The sequence below is a fragment of the Takifugu flavidus genome, chromosome 20 (genome assembly GCF_003711565.1).
Source record: "Takifugu flavidus isolate HTHZ2018 chromosome 20, ASM371156v2, whole genome shotgun sequence".
Taxonomy (NCBI): domain Eukaryota; kingdom Metazoa; phylum Chordata; class Actinopteri; order Tetraodontiformes; family Tetraodontidae; genus Takifugu; species Takifugu flavidus.
This window is the reverse complement of record NC_079539.1, coordinates 12,165,785-12,183,964: the sequence shown is the minus strand read 5'-3', so window position 1 is coordinate 12,183,964 and position 18,180 is coordinate 12,165,785. Positions and strand designations below refer to the sequence as shown.

Here is an 18,180-nt window from a genome sequence, read left to right as displayed (position 1 = left end):
TCGTATATGCTATAACCACATATGCATATCATGTGGCATTTAAACAGTATATCAACTTTATTGTGTATACAAAACATCTGTGCGATGTTTAATGTCTTTAAATGAAGTGTATACTTGTTAATATTTTCTTTTACGTTAATCATTGTTTTAATCATGGACTATTTGCTGCTTTTTAAATTATATATCTATCGAGTATTTATTTATGTTGGTCAAGTTAATTTCTTTATTGCGTTCAGGCGCAGGGAGAGCGCCTAAAACATTGGCACATGCGCAGAAGCGAGATGATTCCGAGCAAGTTCCGGGTTCAGATCGTGCGCGGGGCAACACTACATGACAGTGGCCGCGGTAACGCTGAGTGACGGTCGCTTTCTCCTGAGTGTTTTTTAATGTAACAGAATGTGGGGTATATGCAGCAGAGTTGTGGTGAGTAATGTATGTTCTATGTGTGTACTGATTACAGTTTTAATATGGGTCTTAACCGGCTTTCCCCGAACTGTGACATTATCAATATTGCCACCGGTGTTAGACAACTTTACGACAATATATTAAGAGCTATTATTTAACTAAGCTAGCAAAGCTAACTAGGGCAAAGGTAATGTTGTGGCGTTCACTATTACTCCGTGCGGCTGAAAATAAACAAGTGAATTCAGTTAGTTAGAATGTTCGAGCTTAATACATTCATAAATCTAGTCCTTGTTTCAGAGTTAAAGACTTGTTCGGTGTCATTAAATCTGACATATTAAACTATATATAACTAGATAAATAAGAATAATTTCTTTAACATAAAACTACGGGAGTATGTGTAGGGCATTAAATAACATCACTTCTTGCTGTAATTGCCACTGACAGCAAACAATGTTATTTATTGAGGTTGGAGGGAGAGAGATGTAGTGTGTGTGTGTGTGTGTATGTGTGTGTGTAGGGGGGTGGGGGGTGTGCATGCGTGTGCCTCCACATTTCAATGTTAATCTGAGAAGCCTTAAACCCCTTTTAGATACTTTGTTGATGAACAATTTAAGAGTTGGGACACGTCAGAAGTGGGCATGGGAGTAGTGGTCAATCAATCAATCAATCAATCTTTATTTATATAGCGTCTTATACAATCAAAATTGTTTCAAGGCGCTTTCCAGAATCCCAGGGCCTAACCCCAGAAAAGCAACAGTGGCAAGGAAAAACTCCCCTTTAACAGGAAGAAACCTTGAGCAGGACCAGGCTCATGTAGGGGGACCCTCCTGCTGATGGCCGGCTGGGTAGAGAGAGAGGAGAAGGGGGAGGACAGGTAGAGGATAGACTAGGTAGGAGAGGAGAAGGAGAAGGAGGGGGAAGAGGAGAGGAGGGGAGAAGGAGAGGCGAGGAGAGGCACAGAGCACAGAAACACACACAAAAATACACTATACAACGGGTCAAGCAGCCCGTGGTCAATGGATGGCACTACACTTAGAGCTTTTGACTGGGTTCACACCCGGGAGTCTGGGCCAAAGTGAAGCTGGTTGGATCCAAGTTTGTGTGGCCTGATCTCCATAAAAACTTCAGAGAATGGGCGGCTGCTTGAGGGGCCTATCAGTGCGCGGGCATGGGAGTAGTGGTCAAGCAGCCCGTGGTCAATGGATGGCACTACACTTATACCCCTCTGCAACATTTCCATGGATCGCCCCCACCCCATTGTGCCTGTGACCTGGCGCCGTAGAGTTTTTGACTGGGTTCACACCCGGGAGTCTGGGCCAAAGTGAAGCTGGTTGGATCCAAGTTTGTGTGGCCTGATCTCCATAAAAACTTCAGAGAATAGGCGGCTGCTTGTGGGGCCTATCAGTGCGTTACGGTGCACCAGCACACCTGGCGTTTTGCCCACATGGATGTGGACCTGGCGGGCCCTTTAATTCCCTCATAGAATTTTAGACACCCACTTACTGTGGTGGATCAAACTACCAGATGGCAAAATGCAGTTCCTTGGTCTTCTATGACATCCATGGATGTGGCCCGTGCGTCTGTTTCAGTATGGGTCACCGTTTTGACTTCCCAGCTGACATCACCTCTGACAGGACAGCCCAATTGGGTTTGGAGCTTGGTTAGCACTGACAACCTCCCTGGGCACACAGGGTCTTGGAGACAGGCTCCAAGAGGTTTGTTGTTGGATTTGGGAGGACGTAGGGAGTGCGGAACCTTGAATAGTCTTCGTAGGGAGTGTGGAACTGTGAATAGTCTTTGTAGGGAGTGCGGAACCTTGAATTGTCTTCATAGGGAGTGCGGAACCTTGAATAGTCTTAAACCAGCACATTTGGTGGTGGGCGAGGTTCTGTTACTGGCCCAGGTCCCCTGTCTGGATCAACCTGCCAAACCTGTAGGCTGGTGACGAACAGGAGAAGGGACTGACGTTTGCCCCTGGTTTCCCATTGGGTGTTTGGGGGGCTGTGTGGCTGGCACATGAGTATATCTCACACCCAGGAGGATTATGAGTTGAAGGGGTGTTTCACGCCCTTGTTTTGGCCGTGCTTTATTGTGTATTTCATTCTGATTTTGGTGCTGATAAAGTACAGTGGGACCTCTACTTACGAATGTCTCTACATGCGGAAAAAATACGCTACCCTGCTACTCGCAGCTTGCGGAGTTTAGCGAATGTAAACATGCTTGTAGCTGCTCTGCCATTGGCTATCGCCTAGCATCTTCCTGTCATCCCATTGGCTAGGAGCGACGTCAATCTGTACAGGTTTGTGTATATCTCAGCGTCGTCTTCGTTTAACTTTTATTCGCTATGGACCCCAGGAAAGTGATGGAGAAAAGTGAAAAAGAAGAAAAGAAGAAGAAGAGTGTTTTTTTGTCCATACAAACGAAGCAAGAAATAATAGAAAAGCATGAAAAAGGGATGCGTTTGGTTGATCTTGCCAAAGAATATGGCCGGAATCGGGATTTATTGTTGGTGTTCGAATGTTTGTCCATTAGATGGCGGTGTTACCACAAGTGTTAACGTTCGTTGCTAGTAATGACGGCTAATGTAAGATTAGCCTGTAATAAAGTTTATTTTGTTCCTGGAGAAGCCTTGCACTGAATTCCTACATTTATTGTGCGGTAATGTAATTGTAACATGTATTTGTTACATGTTTTGATGCATTTTTATGATTTATAAAAAAAGAAATATGACTGAATTTTTGGGGACTTGAAATATATTAGGGCATTTACATGGAAAACGCATCTCTACTTACATAATTTTCAGGTTACGAAACAACTTCCGGAACCAATTAATTTTGTAAGTAGAGGTCCCACTGTAATGGGAAAAAAGCTTTCATATCTGGAGTTATTCATCCTACCACAGGGAAAATATGTCTCCTGAGGTATGTTTTCAAATCCTGGGTAAAATCTCAGTTTTATATTTTTTTACATTTTTGTCTGTACTACACAGCCAGCTGCTCAAATTAATTCTGTGCTGGAAGAATGTGTGCATTTTAATCACCCAAAGAAATTCCAAAGCTGGGCTAAAAGAAGATTACTTCTTTAGAAGAGATTCTGTTTTGGTAATATTTTTGAATATTTTTTTTTCTTCTAAAACCTGAGGTCATTAGAGAAGTAAACTCTTTGAAAGTGTTTCTCCCCTTTTTCCAACAGTCCTTTTGTATCTTTTTAGATGAAGGTGGGGCAACCCTGTGGTCTAATGAAACCCTGTCACCTAGTAAAGCCAGTGTCAGCAACACGAGTCAGAGGAAGATATCTGACCCATCAGAAGGGGCTGCCCTCCCTGCCTGTCCCTGCTCTGCAACAGACATGTGAGCGTTACATCACAGCACTGGAGCCCATATTGGATGCAGATGAGCTGGAGCACACTAAAGAGCTGGTGGAGGAGTTTAAGAAGGCTGGGGGAGTTGGAAGGAGGCTGCAGCGTGCTCTGGAAGAAAGGGCCCAAAATTGTGAGAACTGGGTAAGCTTCTGGATGGGTGATGACCCCAGTGTTTGCATTAATGCTCACGTGACATTTATGTTTCTCTAATTCTTTATTTTGCCTGTAGCTGTCAGAGTGGTGGGTACAAGTTGCTTATCTTACATACCGACTGCCTGTGGTGGTTCATTCAAGTCCTGGCTTGGTCTTACCTTGTATGAATTTCAGAGATAAACGAGGACAAATAAGGTAATAAACAGATAGTGGAAAAAATGTCAGACAATCATAGAAAATGTTATGTCATTCAGTTCAAATGCAATGGTTAAAGGTTATGCAGTTTCATATGAATTTATGTTGCAGATCAAACAACTAAGTTCACTCCCCTTCATTTTGTCCAGGTTTGCTGCTAAACTCATTGCAGGTGTCCTGGACTTTAAGACAATAATTGACAAGTGAGTAGTGTTTCCCCATTTGGCTAACCACTGTCCTGTCTTTGTCATATCAAAAAAGCACGCGGGGACAGCTACCATATGGTATATTACATAATGATAATCAACTTAATGGAACTTAATATTTATGGCAAAATCTTTTGTAATTTCTTAACCTTGCTTTTGCAACTTGTAATGGTGTGTGATATGATTTTGGAAACAATAAGAGTTTACAGTCTGTAATTCATTATCCTAGGTTGCTTCTTTTGGTCTGGTGTGATCTGGGCAATGTGGATTGAAGCGTGGAAGTGTAGTCACTGAAAAACCGCTATATCTCCAATGCAACAGTGCGGCATGGTGATTCTGGGATGCTCTAGACATAGAGACACACACAGTGCTCGCTGTTAAAATGCAACTATTCACTAGAATGAGTGTGTCTGTTACCCAGTTTGGGGGGGGGCGGTAGTTCCCTCATGTATGCATGTGAAACCCCAAATCCAAAGTACTATCCAAAGTTACTCTTTTTTTCCTATCATATCTAGAGACTTTCATAAGAATATGATAATACTGTGCAGCATACCATGCACCAGCATAGTTTGACCCATAAATGTTACACTTTTGTATTACCTGTCCTGCAGGAAATATGTAAAAAAACATATTTTAGTCCATTATCAACCTCATCCCACTTTATCTCTGATCTGTTCCACGTCCATTCTCTTGTCTGCTTTTTGTCCACAATGTGGTAGAGACCATCAGTGGCTCGCCCCCTTCTTCCATTAAACACAATCTGTTGCCTCTTTAAGTATCACATTTTAAAACACCCAACTTTTCAAACTGACATTATGTGTTTAATCTCTTCATTTGGCTTTCAGCTTCACACTTATTGTAGTTTTATCTATAGATTATTATTATTATTGCAGTTTTTAAGTCTAAAATGACTTTGTGTGTGGGGAGCCCCAGTTTGGTCAACAATTTAGCTCATGTACTGTAGAGACTGATGTGTTTAGTAATGCAGCTTGTATGTTTCAGTGAGACACTTCCAGTGGAGTGTCTTGGAGGGAAGCCTCTGTGTATGAACCAGTACTATGAGGTCCTGTCATCCTGTCGTATCCCTGGACTAAAGAAAGACTCTGTTGTGAACCATGCCAAAAGCTCCAGGCCCCCCAAACACATCAGTGTCATCCACAATTTTCAGGTAAGAAAGTTAATCTAAACCAGGGTCAGCTTGGTTTGGTCATTTCAGAACACTCCACTTCTCTCAGTTAGGGGTCCTTAATCCAGCCTTTCATTTAGATCAGCTTCATTTTGTTCACATTCATCCTCACTTTTTAGCAACATTTTTAAATGAGTTGCACTGGGGGTTTCAGGATCTTAGATCCAATTTATTCTACCGGTAATTTATTTTCTGAAGCAAAGCAATTCCAAGGCTTTGCTTCACCTCCTTAGTTTTCTTCCTGACAGAACTGCTTTTGGTCATATGTGTGGCTTTTCTTCACATCGCTCAAAAGCATCTTTTTGGGGTTGCAATCTGGGCTCTGACTCCACCTCTAAAAGGCAGATTTGGTTTTTCTTAAGCCATTCTGTTGTTCATGCTGCAGTGTTATCAGCCACTGTCCTGTTAGATCACCCATGTTTCAGAGTTTCAGCGGACATACAGGCGTTCTCATTTTGACAGTTGTATTCTCTGTTCCCACCTCCTGGAATCAGTTCTTCATGCTCGATGTGTACAATACTGATGGGACACCACTGACCACTGATCAGCTTTGTGTTCAGCTGGAGAGAATTTGTGACTCCTCACAGCAGGCCGCTGAGGAGCCTGTTGGGATCCTCACCAGCCAACACCGGGATTCCTGGGGAAAGGTCTACACCAAACTGATAAGTGGTGAGCTTACACGATGCTTTAGTGCAAATTATGCCTCATTTCCACTGATGGTATCAGCTCTACTTGCATTTTTGTGCATTTGGTGCCTGCTTCTTCGGTGTTCCAAAAACACAGCCCAGTACGTTCAGGTATTTAGCCCAATAATAGGGTGATTGTGGACCAGACCAGCTTCGCTGCGTGTTCTCTCCGTCCTCCACCTTAATACACCAGTTGGTTCTTCAGCTGCGGCCCTGACAGGATGTACTCGTTCCAATTTGTGTGCCTTTAATATGTTTAAAACCATTATTTCTACTCAAATGTCAAACTGACAGCTTATTTATTGTGTATCAGATTTATTTTTCATGAAACTATTTTGAAAGTGCGGGTCCCATTGGCACCATTGATCAGAAGAGAGCCGCATCCAATGTACATACTGTATATGCGTTGATTTGAATGAAAACTATTCGCCTCTGCCACCGCTTCGGAGCGTAGAGGCACTGCAATTGCGTCTGGGGTATTTTAGGGTTCAGAGGTGAAGGAGGTAAGTTACAACATTACAGACATTGCGTTGTTGTGATTAGCCAGCGGTTTGGCATTGGTGAAGACACAAAGCAACAGGTTTCAAAAAACTCAAACCTGCCATTCTTAAAACCCTGCAACTTTGACGGTGTGTGTTTTCTTACTTTTACAAAATAAATAATGAAGGCTACAAATAAGATGATACCCTGATCCACCTTCTCTCATCTTAGAGGCATCTATACCTTATGTATAGATGCCTCTAAGATGAGAGAAGGTGGCTTTACACTGTGGGACCTGAACTAAGGCTTACCAGGAGATTTCTGTTGGGCGCTCAGAGGAACCAGCAGGCATAGACATGTTATGGTGAAAACCTTAAAACGCCAAGGATGATTATTGGAAAATCAAGGAACAAAGTGGGGTACATGGAAAGGACAGGAAGTTTTTTTTTTGTTTTTTTTTTAAAGAATGGACTTCAAGTGATTTAATCAAACAGACTCACTCACATCAATCAATCAATCTTTATTCATATAGCGTCTGTTACAATCAAAATTCTTTCTAGGCGCTTTACAGAATCCCAGGGCCTAACCCCAGACAAGCAACAGTGGCAGGAAAAACTCCCCTTTAACAGGAAGAAAGCTTGAGCACGATCGGGCTCATATAGGGGGACCCTCCTGCTGATGGCCGGCTGGGTAGAGAGAGAGGAGAAGTGGGAGGACAGGTAGAGGAGAGGAGAGAATAGGCATAGATCATACAATACAGTACAATACATACAGCAATACATACAGAAATACATTATAATAAGGTGCAAGTTGAGTGGGTCAGCGGGATCAGAGGTCAGTATGCAGCTCTGAAGGCGGCGATATCTGTAGATGAATACAGAAGGTGGGGGTGGGCCAGAAAAACTACACAAGAAATAACATCACTAGTCTACTTAGTGAGGAGGAGAGGAGATGATAGGATTTCCCAGTAGGGTGACGGAGGCCTGTCAGGTGATCATGTTTCTGGACCCCGGCAGCCTTGACCTATAACAGCATAATTAAGATGTTAACCTAATAATCAGACGACCCCTTAAGTATGATAATTTGTCTGTCTATGATAGTAACTGGGACTACGGAATTAGTGACAATACGCTTTTTGAAAGAGGAAGGTTTTTAAGCCTAATTTTAAAAGTGATGGAGTCAGCCTCCCGTACCTGGACAGGGAGCTGGTTCCACAGCAGGGGGGCCTGGTAGCTAAATGCTCGGCCCCCCCATTCTACCTCGAGAGACTCTGGGGACCACAAGTAGACCAGCATTCTGAGAGCGGAGTGGTCTATTGGGTTGGTAAGGTGTCATTAGCTCCTCCAGGTAGGATGGAGCTAGGCCTCTGAGGACCTTGTAGGTCAAAAGGATTTTAAAAATTATTCTAAATTTAATGGGCAGCCAATGAAGAGACGTCAGGACAGGAGTAATGTGATCTCTTTTGTCAATACCTGTCAGAACTCAAGCTGCAGCATTTTGGATCACCTGGAGGCTTCTTAAAGAGTTGTTTGGACACCCTGATAATAAAGAATTACAATAGTCCAGCCTGGAAGTAACAAATGCATGGATTAACTTTTCAGCATCGTGCCGCGTCAGTAGTTTCCTGATCCTTTATGTCTTTAAGACAGGTCTGAAGCTTCACTAACTTCTCTGTCTCCTCTGGTTTCATGGATAAATAAAGCTAAGTGGCATCACCATAACAATGAAAATTTATCCCATGCTGCAGAATAATGTTTCCTAAGGGAAGCATGTACAAGGTGAAGAGGATTGGTCCAAGTACAGAACCTTGAGGAACTCCATGGCTAACCCTACTGTATGAGGAGGGAACACCATGGACATGAGCAAACTGGTATCTATCAGATAAATATGATCTAAACCAGTCTAGTGCTGTTCTTTTAATCCCAATCACATGTTCCAGTCTATGTAACAGGATGCTGTGATCAACTGTATCAAAAGCAGCACCGAGGTCCAGCAGAACCAGCATAGAGACCAGTCCATGATCTGAAGCTATGAGAAGATCATTAGTAACTTTAAGAAGTGCTGTTTCTGTGCTGTGATGAGCTCTAAAGCCTGATTGAAACATCTCAAACAGGCTGTTCCTCTGCAGGTGCGCCAGTAACTGAGTCACCACAACCTTCTCAAGAATTTGAGATAAAAGTAAGGTTGGATATCGGCCTATAGTTTGCTAATACATCAGGATCCAGTGATGGTTTTTAAGCAACGGCTTAATCACTGCCACCTTGTAGGACCGGGGTACATAACCTGACACTAAAGAACCATTGATCTGGTCCAGGATAGAACTGCCTATCAATGGTAAAACATCCTTCAACAGGTGTGTTGGGATGGGAAGAAGGTCATGAAGTCCTGACCACTAAGGGAAGAAGGGATACGTGGATCTAAAACACTGTGACTCTTGGTTAATTTGGCCACAGTGCTGAAAAGAAACCTGGGGTTGTTCTTATTTTCCTCAATTAAAGAAGAAAAATAAACTGTTCTAGCCTTTTTGTAAACTAATAGACAGTCTTTTCAGGCTACATGATAGCTGTCTATTTTAATGTGTGAATTATACCAGGTGTCACCTCCTCTTATTTACTATTTTCTTTTTCAGGGGGGCAACAGAATCAAGTGTGATTCTCAGTGAGGTTGCTGCACCTTCTCAAGAACTTTACAGATAAAAGGAAGGTTGGATATCGGCCTATAATTTGCTAGTACGTCCAGATCCAGTGATGATTTTTTAAGCAACGGCTTAATCACTGCCACCTTGTAGGACCGGGGTACATAACCTGTCACAAAAGAACAACTGATCTGATCCAGGATAGAACTACCTGTCATTGGTAGAACATCCTTCAACAGGTGTGTTTGGATGCGATCTAAAAGACAAGTCGTGGTCTTGGATTTCTGAATTAGCGATGACACCTCAGAAAAATATATAGAGGAGTTTTAAAGCATTGGTAGAAATCTTGGATGCTCCTGAGCAGCATGCGATCCAGCCACGGTTGATCAGACTCGGTTTGTGTTCAGCAGGCACAAACTACTTCCCATGGTTCTCCTGATGCACATTCATCTATCTTGGCTTCCTCGATGATGTTCTTGATAACTCTTCTCCTTTCAACTCCGGTAATGTCCAGGTCACTCGAGGTTTTGTAGAGTGACTGACCTACAAATCTGCTGCAGCTGACCTTGATGGACATTCACCTTGCTCCTGAGCTTCTTGTCAGATGCTCTCTAGCCTGCTCCAGAGAGAGCGACCTGGTAGTGGGGCATGGTCCCCTGCTGCTGATTCCCGGGATGATGTTTCTGTGATGGTTTTCATACCCTAGTTGTGTGGCCAGATCTTGCTCAAGAGCTAATAGGCAGCAGCTTAGGATGTGCTCCAAGGTCCCCCTACATGGGCATTTCAGGCAATTTGGGAATGCCATTTTGCCCCATTTTGTATCCTGCCTGGACAAGGAACATTATGCATTGTGGGTCTGCCTGTCAGAAATCAAAGTATGTGACTTTCCGTTCCATGACTTGCTCCCACGTGGTCCAGGCCACAGACACATATGCATCCACACAACAGCCATTGGCACAGTGTTATTCTCTCCTCAGTGCTTTAGGTCTCTAGAGGAATATATGAGTGTGTATGTGTGGTCAGTAAATCTGAATGTTTGTTCCTTTTTCTAGACAAAAAGAACCAAGAGTCAGTCTCTGCTATTCAAAGGAGCATCTTCACCCTCTGTTTGGATGGAGCAATGCCCAAAGTGGCAACTGAAATGTACCGCAGCTGTGCTGCTATCCAGATGCTACATGGAGGAGGCAGCCAGTGGAACAGCTGCAACCGCTGGTTTGATAAGACTCTGCAGGTGAAACACACAAGCAATATATGGCTGCAACTAACCACTACTTTGACCTTGTACTCAGACATGGAAATTGCTTTGGAATTTAATATAAGTACCACATCATAACACGTGCTTCTTTATGCAGTGTTTATGCAGCTAACATTTCTTACAGTTTATTGTCGGAGAGGATGGAACTTGTGGTGCAAACTATGAACATGCTCCAGCTGAAGGCCCTCCCATAGTGGCTCTGATTGATCATGTTGTGGAGTACACGTGAGTAGGTCACAAGAAGGTTTGGGCTCTATAGATTTGTAGAGTTCAAAAAGGCTCTTTAAATGACGGAAAAATGAATTTCCTTGTTAAAGTTTTTGACGTCTTTTATTGTTTATCCATTTTGTTGTTTTTGCTAACAGGAGGAAATCTGAGATAACCCAGCATGTCAAGGTGCCTTTACCAGAGCCCCAGAAACTACACTTTAATATCACACCTGAGATCAGGAGAGACATTGATGAAGCCAAGAAAAGCATGGATATGTGAGGTCACATCCTGGTCTGACATATGCATGGTCATACTCCAGATATGGAGAATAAGGCTGATCTCACTGTCCTAACATTCCTATAGATTGGCCCAAGATGTTGATATGAAGGTTGCGGTTTTTGATCAGTTCGGGAAAAATCTGCCTAAATCCCATAGCATGAGCCCAGATGCTTTCATACAGGTGGCACTACAGTTGGCCTACTACAGGTAAGATACATGTATGGAGATGCATTCTTTTTGAAATGAACACCAGAATAAACTCCTGAGAGGATAAAATATTCTCCTAATAACTTACTTGACTGATCACATTCATCATCATTTAATTGTCTGGTTGTATCAATACAAAATACTTTCACAGTGCTGCAGGACACTTTCACATTGTCCTGCAGCACCTGTTAGACATTACTTGAAAGACATAAAATCATTCACCCAGCCCTAGAATTATTTATTTTTCCTCTATTCATTCCATGGTCATTCTGGTGCTAGTCAGGGCGATATTTACTTCTGGCTGAGAGAGATCAAGCATGGGAGGAATCAGTTTAAATCTATACCTCCTAAACCTGGGCACCCCATTTCCAAGATGGCACAAGTTGGTCCCCCCTATGTACGATATGGGACAGGACTTCTCTAATTTTCTCAGCCAACCTCAGGGTTTCTTTGGTCCAACTGTTGACAAGCATATTTTAGGGGGAGCAGATGTCCCTTTGTTCAAATATAATAGATTTCAGCTGGATAGAGAAACTACTGAGTCATACTACTTTGTACAGGATCTGGAAGTTCTATGGAAGTAAATCTTTCTTTTCTTTTTATCTTAACCGGTATATTACTATCAGGGTAATGGGGAGGTTGCTGGAGCCTGTCTTTTGCTGAACATTTTTGCAAATGTAGTCCACGTGTAGTCACATGCACTACTAGAATCTTCAATGACAGATTTTTTTTATACAGATAGTGGTAAATTAGGTTTGAGTTCTGTTTGCCTTAGAAATGGCTCCGTCCCCTTTTCACATTAATAGACTTCAATCATTTTGCTTCTCATTTGTTCTCAAATTTCCTTGCATCTTCACGTGATGTATTTCTTAGAGATTCCAAGCGCATGTTGCTACTTCAGTCTGTCAAACAGGTTCCATTTAAGGGATTTCTTAATTTGACAGGTGTGGCAGCAATCAGGCCTGGTTGTGGCTAGTCAAATTCAACTAAGCCTTCCAAAAATGAGTCAGTTAAGCTCAGTTAATTCATGAATTAAATTTTTTAAATTTAACATAGGGTTATGTAGGTTTGAATTGTTTTGGATAGTTGGTTTATCTTTATCTTTGTCTTGTCTTATCTTATCTTAACCTCTTTTTCCCTTCCCGGGTCGGGGGGGGGGGCACATATGGGTGAAGGCAGGTTCCCCCCTGGATGAGTTGCCAGTTCATCGCAGGGCCCTATGTGTTCATTGTGGGTTTGGTACCTTGGTGGTTCATCTTTGTATTGTATTAAACAGTGTTTGATGATCTGAAAAGCGACATGAGTACAAAAAATATGCAAAAGATCAAAGCACATCAGGAAGGATGCAAATTCTTTTTCAGTACAGTGAAGCCGTCAGTGCCAGTGAATATGTTCACATTAAAATGTTGGGAACTGGAGAAGCCACAGGGATCTTTATTTGGATGGACCTCGTCATTCCTGCACATTTCTCTTTAGTCCCAATAGTCTTGGAGAACAAAGGCCAGCTCATCACTGGGGGAGAGGTCTTCTTCAGTTACTTGATTTCCTTTATAATCTCCCCTCTCGGTTCCACATCTCTTATTTTCTGCCTCCGTGTGTCATTATTTTTGCCTCAATCGTCTTTTCATGTTTTTGGCTGTGTGTGTTTATTATTTTAGATCCACAGCTGTGTGACCTTCTATTGAGGTTTTCTGTTGATGGTCAGAGTTTTCAGCCAATCTTCAAGTGTTTATATTAAATAAATACAGCAGACTGGTTTGGAACTATCACTATATATTGTACACACTCTATACTGTTGAGGTAGCAACAATCCTGTGATTTACCTCTCAGTGAAGGAGCAAATAGCAGAACATTGCCAAATTCCTGAGGGTATTCTGAAACTACCTTGGTCCATTATATTTAATTAATAATTGATTACTATGTTTCTGTGTGTAAAAGGATTCAAATTTTACCAATTTTCTGTTTGTTGTGGTAGAATGTACCATCAATGCTGTGCCACATATGAGAGCGCCTCCCTGCGTATGTTTCGACTGGGCCGCACAGATACAATCCGATCTGCCTCCAATGCCTCAGCGGCCTTTGTCAAAGCTTTTGATGATCATCATAAGCAGGTTAGGTTCTAGCACAGAATGTTCATATAGTTTTGCACTTCTTCTTTTCTATTAATGTCAATGCACACATTTGTTGATCATGAGTAGACCCAGAGTATCAATGTAAGGAATACTAAGTGCATTAGGGAAAAGCACGTTTAATATCTTTACATCTAACAAATCAAACTCTTGTCAAACTGTTGTTTTTTTTGTTTTGTTTTTCTACAGAACACAGAGAAGGTTGATCTTTTGGTAAAAGCAGTAAATGCACATAGGTTATATACTAATATGGTGAGTATTTACAGCCCTATGCCTTTTTGACAGTAACAACATTGCTAAAATGCTTCACAAATTAACCCAAGTTCATAAATTTTATGAAAAATTGAAACACATTTAACACACGGGCAGAGCGTGAACAGAGGTTGGTTCTTTGGCACTCTGTAGTCAGAACCAACCGAACCAAGAGGATAATGTGTGTTTCAGAACGGTAGGGTACCAGTGATTTTCCATTACAGGTGAGCACCATCACAATGTGGACACCCCTTTTAAAGACATTGATGCAACAGTATCTCATCATTGCATCAAACATTTATCAGGCATGTTTTGGTGCATCAAAACATGTCTGTTAAATGTTTGGTTTCAACCATTCTACTCATTTTTCTTGAGCCCAAAAGCCTCGTTGTGCTGCTGCATATTCTGTCAGCAAAACATTGAGGTTCATCATTTATGCTTCTGGTTTGCTGTGCAACTTTCCACTTAAATGGTAAGGGGTGCAGCATTTTTAGGGGACTCACGTCTGTTTCTCTTTGCAACTTTTTATTTACAGCCTATCCCGTTGCGATTTAATTAGCGAGTCTTGTACAAGACATTGCTCTTAGAAGAAACAATGACAACGTTACGCAGAGGCATAATGAGGCCTTAACTACAATGACAGAAATCATGATACAGTAATTGCTTTATCCAGACTGTTTACAAAATCCTAACTGTAGTTGGTCTCTATCAAAAATACACACTCAACTTAAGTGTTATAAAGCATGTCATTGTAACCATTAAAAAACAGTTTTACCTAGAGATGCACCAATACTAGTATCAGGCGATACTGCACGCTTATACTACAAGTACGGTAGTCATGATACTTCACCAATACCAATAACCGATACCCATTCATTGCACACGATTACTTTTAATAAAGACCACAATCACAGAATGGCCTGTTTACATTTAGACTGGACTCGCCATGCTTGTAACCCTGAACGAGTAGGTACTACTTTTTGTATCTTGTATGTCTACTGGAGAAACCCACACCATGTGGAGCTGGGCTGAGTAGGTACTAGTGGAAAAGGCCCATGTTTGCCCTCTGGATCAGAGATTAGAGAATACCGAGTAAATTGATGTTTTGTTTTTTTCTGATTTTTTTTTTTCTTTGTTGTTTAATCCAATTGATTTATATGTCCCTTTCTGAACAATGAAAGTCATTTCCCAACAATAATGAGGTCTGAAAAGTGAAATAACTGCCTTTGTCTCTGCAGGCAATCAACGGCCAGGCCATTGACAGACACCTTCTCGGACTGAAAATGACAGCACTTGAAAACAAACTGCCGCTACCTGCCATATTTGCTGATAAAGCCTATAATAAGGCCTTACACTTCAAGCTGTCTACCAGTCAGGTTTGTGCAGTGCTTGAAAATGATGTAATGGCAACGATGCAGGATGGTCTTACACTTGCATTATTATGAAATATGGTCAAATATTAGAGCTATTAACCTTAACTTCCCTATTTTCATTTTTATTCCAGGTTCCATCCAAGACAGACTGTGTCATGTGTTTTGGTCCTGTTGTGTCTGATGGCTATGGCGTGTGCTACAATCCTATGAATGATCACATCAACTTTGCAGTGTCATCCTTTAACACCTGTGAAGAGACCAACGTGATGCATCTGGCCCAGGCTATAATGGATGCCCTGCTGGACATGAGGACACTGCTAGAACAAAGCCCAAGAGCTAAACTGTGAAGTGCACAACGAAGGACGGGTGTCAGTCATTGCCCTGTGGATTCTACTGTCATTGTAATCATTATCAAGGTGTCGAAAGTTACTGGTTGATCTTGATACATTGCTCATGCCTGGAACAAGATGACTAAGCTGCAATTGGCAATATTTGTTTTATTTTCACAAATTTCTGTCATGCACTTTAAAGTTGAGCTGTTTAATGTTTTCATGAGTTTTATTCTCCATGAAGACTGATTTACACATTTTCTGAAAGAGCAGCACTCAACATCTACAGTCGGATCTCATTAAAGTGCTTTCTTCTAAATTTCTGTCCATAATTTACCATATTGGTCCAGATTCAGTTTCCATTTATGTCGATTATGTTGCTAGTTGAGTATTTTTTTGATCCCTCTCAAACGGTTCATGCTTTGGCCTTAAAACGTTTGTGTCCAAATTTTCTCTTTATGCTGTGTTGTGATAATTGAAACATTTCAACCTTAATTATCTTCCTAATGTGATTATTTGTTAGCACTTGTAATATGTTAACTGAATCAAAAATAAAACTAGATTTTAAGCATAGTGAAAGCTATCCAAAACAGCTGTCACATCTATGGGATGGCATGGGTAGCAGAAATGATGTTTGAAATTCATTTTGAGCTCAGTACTAGAAATGGAGTCCACTTACTGGAAATCAAGAGTCACTGTGGCAAGATTACACCAAACAACAACAAACTTCCAACAAGTCCATGATGGACTTTGATGCAGAAAAAGTTGGTTCAGGAACTAACACCATGCCCGTGTGACTTCCTCACAGGCACTATTTAGGTTGTAGTAAATCACATGATTGTTGCTACCTCAACAGTATAGAGTGTGTGCAATATATGGTAGTTCCAGACCAGTCTGCTGTATTTATTTAATATAAACACTTGTAGATTGGTTGAAACTTGGTTAGTATTAGTCAACTCTGACCAGTGCCACTACTAATTAAAAATGGAGAAGGTCTGAAGAGTACAATAAACAGGAGACTGTCTTGTAAAGCTTGTTGAAGGAATATAGGGTCGCTCCTGAATTCACAGAAGCATTGCAGTAGTCAAGGCTGGAGTTCAACATGGGTTGTGCCAGCTGCTGGATAGCATATTGGGATAGAACGGCCTGATTTTTCTGATGTTGAATAGGGCAAAGCAGCACGACCCACAGACTGAGGCTACACGATAAAAAAAACTCAATCATGACTCCAAGATTTGGGCAAGAGACAAGATGTCCATGTTGTGATGAGTGTAGTGGTGAATTTTATTAATGGAGCATTAATAAGTTGTGTTGCATTGGGGTTCTTTTGGTTTTTTTTTCAACATTATTGCAGTGGGTATATAAAATTGGACCACGGTCAAACTTGAATATTTTCCTCCAGGTGGCGTAGGTGCCGACCTCGTCATATTACCCCCCCCCCACAGTTTCAATATTGTTTTCGTCATCTGTTCTTACTTGCCGAGGAACTACAGGTGGAAATTAGCCAATGCTGCTAGAAAAACAACTTTTCTTATATTCATGAGAATAATGTGCATCGTCCATATCCAACTATATCCAAGAGAACTGAGATTGAGGGATTATCCAGGGTAAAAGCAAAGTACAACTGGGTGTCATCTGTATAGCGGCGGTATGAAAAACCATACAAGCGGATGACTGGCCCAGCGAGGTTGCATATATGGCGGGATGTGTAGCATGACATTGTTGGAGTTTTATATTTTTAGTGATCTCTCCATTCTGATCGCTCAAAGCAACGAGAAGTGTGTGTGTGTGTGTGTGTGTGTGGGTGGGTGGGAGGGAGTGGTGAAGTTATAGAGGCCCTAAATAAATAAAACTACAAGAAAATCAAATATGATATAATCGCTCAGCAGACTTTACACTTGCAGGAAGGTAAAGGAGACATGTCCTGAGGGAACACATTATCAATTACAAATACACTATAATCACAAAAAGATTAATTTCTTTTGTGATGGATCAAGCTCAGCAGAAAAATCAACCGTTCCTGATTTTTGTTGTCACAGCCGAGGGCGAACCCGCCCTTGTGTCCTCGCTCACTCCGCGCACCTGTGGCGAATCTGTAATCACGAGCCCTTATAGTTCCCTGCGCTACACTGCCTCCCTGCCAGATTGTCCTCTGTGTTCCACATGACTCTCCAGTGTTTTCCTGCCTGCCTGCCTGTTTTCCTGGTTTCGACCCTGCCTGTTTCTGACAACTCTGCCTGTTCCCCAGAATATCCTGTCTGCCTTCGGTTCCTGATAATAAAGCTGTGTTCAACCGAACTCTGGTGTCGCTCTTGGGTTCTTGTCTGCTGCCTGACATTTGTATTGACATTGACTTCAAGCCCCCAAATTTCTAAATTATTAGTCCAGATACGAAAGACCAACAGTTTCATTTTTTGTGCTCTTAGTAAATGTTCCAGCTTCCAAACTAGCTGGAACATTTACAGGGGAATATTCTGGAGCTGAAAAACTCTCCTGGATTCCTGGAAGTTCGCTGTAACCAAGGCCACCAACCAACCACCTTCAGATCACTCCTGAGATATCCTTGCGCCAAAAATTTGTAGCCCAAGATCACCATCAATGTTTATGTCTTACCTTGTCGTTTTGAAGTTTATTGAAGAATGACTGCTGAAATAGAAGCAGTGGACACAGCGATATTTACAGTCAAATGTATCCCTTCTCCTTCAGCCATCGTACAGTAAAAATGCAGCGATCACTTTTGGTAGCGAGATTTTGCCAAGTTGAGCCGTTTAGTTTCTCACATGTGCTTGTCCAATCACAGGGCACGTACACGTCTCTTTCTACGTAAGACCCTCTAACT

The 18,180-nt window shown here is 41.8% G+C and overlaps 1 protein-coding gene across 3 annotated transcripts; it reads left to right on the top strand.

Annotated features, from left to right (window-relative positions):
- Positions 1-290: 290 nt before the first annotated feature.
- crata (carnitine O-acetyltransferase a) lies at positions 291-17,639 on the top strand. 3 transcript variants are annotated; one of them, XR_008947653.1, is made up of 15 exons: positions 291-423; positions 3,617-3,907; positions 3,996-4,114; positions 4,264-4,317; positions 5,323-5,488; positions 6,001-6,175; positions 10,360-10,538; positions 10,687-10,787; positions 10,928-11,047; positions 11,136-11,258; positions 13,234-13,369; positions 13,577-13,639; positions 14,878-15,015; positions 15,144-16,219; positions 16,511-17,639. XR_008947653.1 is itself a non-coding variant. In XM_057018896.1 (14 exons), exons 1-14 carry the CDS (start codon positions 397-399, stop codon positions 15,357-15,359), a joined length of 1,908 nt encoding a protein of 635 aa, XP_056874876.1. In that variant the 5' UTR covers positions 291-396; the 3' UTR covers positions 15,360-17,639. The 3 variants fall into 3 exon arrangements, 1 of the variants encoding a protein (XP_056874876.1); XR_008947654.1 differs by adding an exon at positions 13,832-13,863 and having other exon boundaries at positions 15,144-17,639; XM_057018896.1 differs by having other exon boundaries at positions 15,144-17,639.
- The last annotated feature ends 541 nt before the right edge of the window (positions 17,640-18,180 follow it).